This window comes from Ursus arctos, unplaced genomic scaffold (assembly GCF_023065955.2).
Source record: "Ursus arctos isolate Adak ecotype North America unplaced genomic scaffold, UrsArc2.0 scaffold_25, whole genome shotgun sequence".
NCBI lineage: Eukaryota > Metazoa > Chordata > Mammalia > Carnivora > Ursidae > Ursus > Ursus arctos.
In genome coordinates this window covers 12,022,160-12,030,723 of record NW_026622930.1, presented here as the reverse complement: position 1 = coordinate 12,030,723, position 8,564 = coordinate 12,022,160, and the positions used below count along the sequence as shown (strand labels likewise).

The following is an 8,564-nucleotide window of genomic DNA, read 5'->3' as shown; positions in this document are numbered from 1 at the left end:
CTCTCCTCCCTCTGACCCTCCCCACAAAAAAAAAAAAAAAAAAGGAAAAAGAAAATATATACTACAATATGGTTTCTTTAAAAACATGGGAAAATAATATCATGGATTACAGAACAAGTAGTTTATATTTTTAAAAAAGTTTTAAAAAAGGAAATGATTATCATAAAATATTGAACTTCCTAATTAAGCTCATTTAATTCTGCTAATTAGGATGGACTATATGGATGATATTTTTTTTTTTTTTAAGATTTTATTTATTTATTTGACAGAGATAGAGACAGCCAGTGAGAGAGGGAACACAAGCAGGGGGAGTGGGAGAGGAAGAAGCAGGCTCATAGCAGAGGAGCCTGACGTGGGGCTCGATCCCACAACGCCGGGATCACGCCCTGAGCCAAAGGCAGACGCCTAACCGCTGTGCCACCCAGGCGCCCCTATATGGATGATATTCTTATCCCAACTCCAATTAACACAAAGGGTAAGCTATTTGAGAGAGGAAAACATATAGCAAAACGTGTATACACTAGGTTTCCAATTAAACTTCAACCCTCTGGTGTTTTCATTTATTCTTGCCAAAATATAGTGATCTATGTTTGAAGTTTCTTGGAGATAATTTACAAAGTGGCAATAGAATGCCTTATGGGTAAGAAATGAGAAACACAGGGCACAAATTCTCCCCAAATACAGAAGAGTTGAAGTGGTTTAATTCATTTTTGCTTTCTGAGAGAAAATATATAGCGAGAGGTAAACAGTGGAGTCGAGATCTAACCAATAAAAACCAGCACTGAAAGAGTCAGTAGTAAAGTCTTCTACATTCTAATAGTACCAACAGAGATTTGATATACTAGATTTTTAATATCTAGGTAAAGCTTTTAAAAACCCCATAAACATAATCTAGCAAAAACTACCTATGGTTGAAATTTTCATTGATTGTATAATTTATTTAGTTGCCCCAGCATACTACTCTTTATTTTCCTGTCTATTTTGGCAAGTTTTAAAACATTCCCTGTACTTTGGATATTTGATATAATTCATCCCATTTTTTATCAAATTTAATTTTCCATAAGATCTATTATCTATTACAATTATGACCTTCATAAATAAATTGACAAATGTATTGATTTGTCTCTTCTCATTGGTAGCAAATTGAAATCAGAAGTCTTCTAAAAGAATGTCAAGTTCTTCACCAAATTAACAAGTGATGTCTTCAAGATGGGTTTAATTTGTGCCACTTGATAACAACCTTTTCTGGATTCGTAACTGTCTCTTTCCACTGACTTGCAGCTTCGGTGTGATTACTGTCCTCGCTTACCCAAATCTGTAAAGGAACAGTACAGTCATTTAACTTAACACGAGAACGGCAACTGAGTTCAAACAGTTAATTCCTCTTACTGATGAAAGACAAGTGGAAGTTTGGTTCACGTATTTTCAATTAAACAATCTTTCCATTTTTCCAAAAATATGTCAAAACACTTAACCTGTTCAGTCATTCTGAAGACCAATGTTATATGATCCAATCCAACTTCAAAATTCGATGTGAGATATTCTAAAATAATTTCTCCCAAAACAGTAATTAATATCCTTCATTATTCAATAAATCTAGGACTGATGAATCACTGACCTCTACCTCTAAAACTGAGAATACGTTATATGTTAATTAATTGAATTTAAATTTTAAAAATTATATTCAAATAATAAAAATAAATGGTATTGGATAGAGGAAAAATAAATAAATACTTAGTATCATTACCACTAACTAGTCAATGGTACTGAAAAACTGATCTTTCTTATAGTATTTATCGTTGAGAAGCTCAGAAACACATATTTTTAAGATAAGAAACCTAACTGCACAGAAATTCCAGCTATTTGTATGAAAGCAGAGTGTGACAGGATTTCATTTTTGTGGCGACATTAAATTTTAATTTATGATGCTGTCGAATTTTACTCTACTCAACTTCAATTTTAGCCTGTGTTCTTTTTGTTAACCAACTGTCTCAATGCACAGAGAGGAGTTCAAGGAAAGAACTGAAGATAAAAACTCACTACTAACCTGCCCCACAAAGTGCCTTCTTCTTACAGAGCTCCGACTATAAAGCTTAATGAGAAAAAGAATTTCTTTTTCATTCTGTATAAGTGGGAAAATCATAGTTTCTCCCCACTTTACTCTCCCGTTGGAGGCCTTCAGTAAGCGTGTCTTCTTCTTATAAATCAACTCTCCTGAACTAAACATTCCCACCTTCACAAAGAAACCTAAAAAATAAATTGTGATATGTAAAAATTTACTTTAAATCCCATATAAAGATATATACCTATATATCATATTTGGTGTGAAAATACATAAGCCACTTAGGAAGATCTGATGAGCTACTGGCATAACAGAAAAAACGCTGCTAGTAAACTTTACGATTACACTTTACAAAGAACTACAGCGACCTCAAATGAACTTCTCCTCTAACCCGAACATCATTAAAGACTGGAAATTGTAGGCATACATACAACCAGCAGTAGGGGAGTACACACTGAAAAGTAGAGCTCTTTGGACAGCTGGAGGAATTTCTTTCCCAATTTTACACAGGTACGATCCTTTGCGTGAGACTCCAGAAGGTAAACATAGGCCAGCGAGAGAAAGAGCTCCCGGTAATGGCAGAACAGTTGTGCAAACTAACCTTCCCATAGATAACAATTATAAACTCTGGGGAAAATATAAAAACAACAAGGACAACAACAACAACAACAACAACACTGTTCAAGACCTTGAAGACTGACCAAAAGCAGGAAGAAACCGGAGCAGTGTCTAGTCTTAAAAGAGGGGAACTGCACCGGCTAACGTTCAGGTTTATGTAGCTTTCCACCTCAGCATCCTCCCCCGTCTGACGGCACGGCGCCTACAGCTCAGGCAGAGAGTGAAGTCTGACTAGTTTGGTCATCATGGGATAGAGCTGGAGCTGCAGGGCAGCAAGAAAGGGGGGATGGAACTTCCAGAAAGGAGGGAACCGTTAAGTGAGGACCCAGATGGACCATTAGATTTACAAAATGCAGATCATGGATAATCCCAATTAGCAGTTTTGTTTAAAGAAAGACACCTCTTAATGAAATGAACTGCATCTGTGCTGACATCCTTGTTTCCTAGAACTAACCCTATGTAGTCCTGGTAATTTATTCTTTTCATGCCAAGTTGGATTTTATTTGCTTATTTTTATTTTATGACTTTTCCATCTATCTACATAAGTGGTAATAGTCTACAGCTATTTTGTCCGTGCACTGTCTTTTCTGTTTTGATATCAAGAATACGCTCACCTCATAAAGTTGCCTTTCCCATCGCTTCTCATGCTTTGGAACAGCTTATATAAAATAGGAATTAAATGTTCCTTGAAAGTTTGGTAGACTCTACCAGTAAAATCCTCTTGGCCTGGTGCTTTCATTAGAGGGAATTCTTTACCTACACACATGGTTATCATTTTATTCGGATGTTCTCTCTTTTGGAGTGAAATTCAACAATTTTTTTTCCTCCAAAAATCAGTTATTTTATATAGATGTTCAAATGAACTGGTGCAGTTTTAAATGGTGTTATCTTATTTATTATCGAACCTCTTCGGAATTTGAAATGTTATCCTCTTCCTTGTTCAAGTTTTATTTTTTGCTCAATCCAACTTACTATAGGTTTGTCTATTTTATTGATCTTTTCAAAGAAAAAGCTTTTGCTTTTGATTATGTCTTTTGCTATTGTCTCCAATTATCAACTTCAACTTTACCTTTAATTCCTCACCTCTACTTTCCTTTGTGTTTGTTGTTGTTCTCCTAGCTTCCTGAACTGAATGGTCAGTTGCATTTACTTTCAGTCTTTGTAGTTATGATGGACATCCATTGCTTTTGCCTGCCTCCGATATTCTCTCTTCTTGTAGCAGAATAAAGGAGCACTCTTACCCCTCTCAGCCCTTCAGGTAGAACTGACCTCAAACCTCCAGCTCTAGGAACAGCCATGTGAACCAGGCCTACACAACACAAAATAGCAGAACCCCATCTTGTGCCCCCAGGCAAAGGGAAGGAAAAGGTTTGTCATTGATATTTTCAGTTTTTTTAAATTAAGTTTCTAGTTAGCAGAACGTTCAATGAAGGGTGTAGAACTAGAGAAAGGATAAATTTTCTAGGCTGGTGAACTATATCTGACAGTCCTCTGCACATTCAACCTGTATTAACTGATGAGCTCAATAAGGAATAGCATCAAACGCATAAAAACCAAGCAAGCATGGATTAAAGTAGGCGCAATGGCTAAAATGTGAAATCCACTGAAGTAATTTTAAGTCAAAAGGTAATTATGTAAGTTAAGTAACAAAAGTAACCAAGATTTTAATGTCCATTATTAAGAAATGTAGGAAAAACTACCTTTTACTAATATCTTCTGAAGATTTTTCACTTTGAACCACGGATATACTTACTCAAAGTGAGAGGTGTTGAAGAGCTTGGAAGGTATTGTGCCTCGAGAATTTGTAACTGAATTCTGCTATTTACAGCTTGAAAACAAGTCCCCAATTGAAGTTCTGCATGGCAAACCTGGATATCAAAAAAGGGCCATTTGATAACTAAGAATAAGGTTTGGGGGATATTTCAAAAATTCAGAAATAAAGAGCTATAGTTAGAAGTTTTGAAAACGCTGCTTTTTATTGACACACAAAGCATTGATCTAAAAAGATGGTTAGGATGAATGTCATGGATGCGGTAAATATGAGGTACTCGTTTTCATGGATTCTGAAAATCAAAGTCATACCTACATACTTGATCCTTCAAAATCAGAGTAGTCAAAAGACAATTCGAATTGAAAACAGATTAAATTCCTAAGCAGCTGTGCTAAAGAAAATGTCAACAAAATAAACACCAAAAAAAGTACACTTCTAAAACACTTAAATGTAGTCATTTGAATTATTTTTAAGAATACATAAAGTACAATAAAAAGTTTCAAATAGGAGAATCATCGTTTTTTCTAATTGTAGACATGACAGTAGGTGCTACCCGACTTAGAAGAAAAAGGATTACTATGGGGAACAACGTGTGGGTTAAGAGCTGAATTGCTGTGCTGAATGAGAGCCAGCCAAAGGAGAAACTCCGCAGGAAGGGAGCTAGTGAAAATGATGAGGCAGTAAATAATAAGGAAAAGGTCAAAGAAAACCTGAGGCAAACAATGAAATGCAGAAGATACAGAGAAGGGAAAAGTTAAAATAAATTAAAGCTTTTGCTGATTTAAAAAAAAATGCTGCGGTTCTTGGCATTTAAAAAATAGATTAAAAAGGACATTACTTACTGTTCACAAAACAAGGAAACTACAGGTAAAAATTTATTATGGTTTTGTACCCACAATGTGATCATAGTTATGAAAATACCTAACGGTGGCAAAACTTCCCTTACTGTGACACACTTGTAAGCTCACTCTCATAAAACCAAGCAGTGTTTGGCAAAGGGTTTGCCCTAACTTGCCAGTGTCACTTCAGAATTGAACTTACTTGTTCTGTTCCAGGATATTAATTTAGATTGTGAAAAACTATTCAAAGTGGTTTTCAATCTCCCAATCACCAAAAAATTAAAATTCCAATCAGCAGGTATATATTAAGTGCATAAGATATAATCTCTGGTCCTGAATAATGTATCATTTTTTAACGACAGGAAAACTTTCTGAGTCTTCCTAGAACTGTTGTTGAAAGTGAAAAGTTAAGCATAATTGGAGGAAACCACGATCTGGTGATGTTGGAGAGTATCTCCTTGGCGGGAACGATATATAGTTGAGCTAAGACAGCCGGTCCTGGAATCAGTGCTTCTGTTCAAATCCTGGCTCAGCAACTACCAGCTGGAGGAAACCAGCAAGTGCTTCAATGTGCTGGTCTCCGCGGCAGGAATAACAGGAGCTGAAATCTCCTAAATCTGGTGTGAGCATTAAGTCACCTAACACCACCCAACCTGTGCAGTTAAGTGTCTATAAGTCAGTATCAGCTATTTCTGCACGAGAACCTCTTCCACATTATTCAACACAGAAATCTGGGTTCTCAAATAAATACTTCCATTACTATTTGTCAAGCTCAACAATTCTGCACCGTGGAAAACATAAGCTCTGCACGAAAGTTCTGCTGTTAGTGGTGACACAGTTGTCAGTGTGTAAGTCTGGCTCTGTCACTTTCACCATTACAGCATCAATTTTCCTCCTCGACACAGGAAACAAAGCCTCCTGTTTTTGCATTAGCCAATAATATGAAACATTCACCCTGAGTAACATAAATTCACTGGTCCAGTATAGCTCCTAAGCTCTTCTTTCAGATAAATAAATGTTTCTAAGATCTCTAATACCTGAAATAATTTGGTGGAAACTTAGCCATAACCATTCATTCAGATTCTCCAAGGCAGGTAAGATTATAACATCTCAATTCCCCAGAAAATACCTTTGCTGAGTTATCTTTTGATACACTGTATCAATCTTTGAAGTTTTAATATATGAAGTATCCACTTGAGTAGTCTACTTTTGCCTTTTGTAAAATACAGTTGCAGATTACTGTCTACCAAGCTAATTTCAACCATGCAAGTGACAAACTCCTGTCACAGTTACAAAACAAATTTGCTATATTTAAACGGAATATAAAAATTATCTAATATAGCATGCTTTCATTCATCATTTATTCTTTCATACCTACCTATGTACCAATATTCAATGCAAAGAATGTAATAGGCCTTTAATAAGCACAGTAAAATAGAAAGAAAACAGATGGGAGCTTGAGCCTAGTTTTGTTTAAAACAAGCAACTGAATTCTAAGTTGTAATAAATGCTGTACAGAGAACACACTGGAGATGGAGACAAAATAATACACAAGAAATAACTATTAAAAAATGTCACTTCTTGATTATAGAAATCTTTTGTTTTTTATTTTTATTTTTTTATAACTTTTTTTTAAAGATTTTATTTATTTATTTGACAGAGAGAGAGGCAGCGAGACAGGGAACACAAGCAGGCTGAGTGGGAGAGGGAGAAGCAGGCTTCCCGCCGAGCAGGGAGCCTGATGCAGGGCTCCATTCCAGAACCCTGGGATCATGACCTGACCTGAAGGCAGATGCTTAATGACTGAGCCACCGAGGTGCCCCTGTTTTTTATTTTTTAATCCCTAATTTAATTCCCCTCTAATTCAGTGGTTCTCATAAAGCCAGGCTGCAGAGTAGAATTACCTGGAAAACTTCTGTAAATTACAGATGCTTCTGGTCTAACCCCACCTCCCCTCACCTCCTACCCCCACAAAATTCTGATTTAATTGGTTTAGATGTGGGCATGTTTATAAAGCTCCCCAGGTGATTCTAACGTGTACCCAGGGTTAAGAATCACTTTAAGTCACATTAAATATTTTTGAAGGCAGGTAAAATATAAATCCCATATAAACTTAAAATCACATATAGGTTTGACCTTATAGAAGCTTATGACTGATTTTTGTAATTTATCCTGACACAGACACTGTAGAATTAAATTATTAGGGATTTCAAAACAAATTTAAGGACAGCGTTCAGCTGGTTAGTTGAGAGAATAAAAATCAGGTCTCAAAAATCAATAAGCAATACAGATAAGTTCTTTACCAAAACAAACAACAGCCCAGCTGTAAGAACCTCCATTTTACCCAAAGTATGGATGGATATTTAGCTTACTCATGATTAAAACCAGCTTCCTAATCTATTTTAAGGCAATCTCTGAGTTTGGAGTTTATGGTTCTTTCTTGCTCTTCCTAAGTTATCAGCTACTAACTTCAGGATTATTTTCCCTGAAGTATGAAACATTTAAACAAAAATGTACTAGGAGAAGGTAACCCTAAGGTTATTTCTCAATAGAGAAAGCAAAGCGCCTCTGTTAACCTTTTATCATTTACTTAAAAAGTATTATTTAACAATGACATTATTATTATTGTTTCATGAGAGCCTTCCTGATCCTCTAGTATGTTCTAGAATGTTCAAATTACATTCCAACCAAAACTCACCCACAAAACAGTTCTAAAAGTATAAGACACTTTTAACATTACATACTTCTATCACTTACAGAAATTTTTGAAGGTGACATTATATCCAAAGAGTAATCCATTTCTTGTGTGCTAAGAGTTCTGAGTGATAGTGAGCATTCCCCGATGGTTTTCTTCCTGGGAGTCTGGGTTTGAATCTTAAATACAAGCCTTACAGTTTGTAGACTTTGGAGTTTAATAGCAAATACAAAAGTTTCCATAAATTCAATAGTCTAAAAAAAAAAAACACACACAAGAAAATAATTTTTAAAATATAAGTAAAAGGTCTGAAAAAAAGATATGCCGACACAAAAGAAATGAAAATAACATTTTATAATCTAGGAAAGGAAGATCTAATTTTTTTACAACAAAAAAAATATTTTTTAATGTAACTTAAAATGACAATGACCATGAACTGTTTTTCCAGAATTTATGCTGAATATGACTTTCTTAATTTCTAAGGAATTCTTTTAATAGTATTCGGGTCAATATCAACACCAAGTTTAGCAGAATACGGCTTTTCTCCTTTTTGAAAATTGGGTTGTTTTCCATCTTTGG

The 8,564-nt window shown here is 35.3% G+C and overlaps 1 protein-coding gene across 2 annotated transcripts in view; it reads right to left on the bottom strand.

Moving 5' to 3' along the window:
- Positions 1–230: 230 nt before the first annotated feature.
- Positions 231–8,564, bottom strand: part of TC2N (tandem C2 domains, nuclear) — a 34,815-nt gene continuing 26,481 nt past the window's right edge. For both annotated transcript variants that reach the window (XM_026515439.4, XM_048219881.2), the window contains exons 9-12: positions 8,048–8,239; positions 4,434–4,548; positions 2,048–2,247; positions 231–1,315 (exon numbers count right to left, since the gene is read on the bottom strand). In XM_026515439.4, coding sequence (XP_026371224.2) covers positions 1,205–1,315; positions 2,048–2,247; positions 4,434–4,548; positions 8,048–8,239 — 618 coding nt within the window. In that variant the 3' untranslated portion in view covers positions 231–1,204. The remainder of the gene's footprint in view (positions 1,316–2,047; positions 2,248–4,433; positions 4,549–8,047; positions 8,240–8,564) is intronic.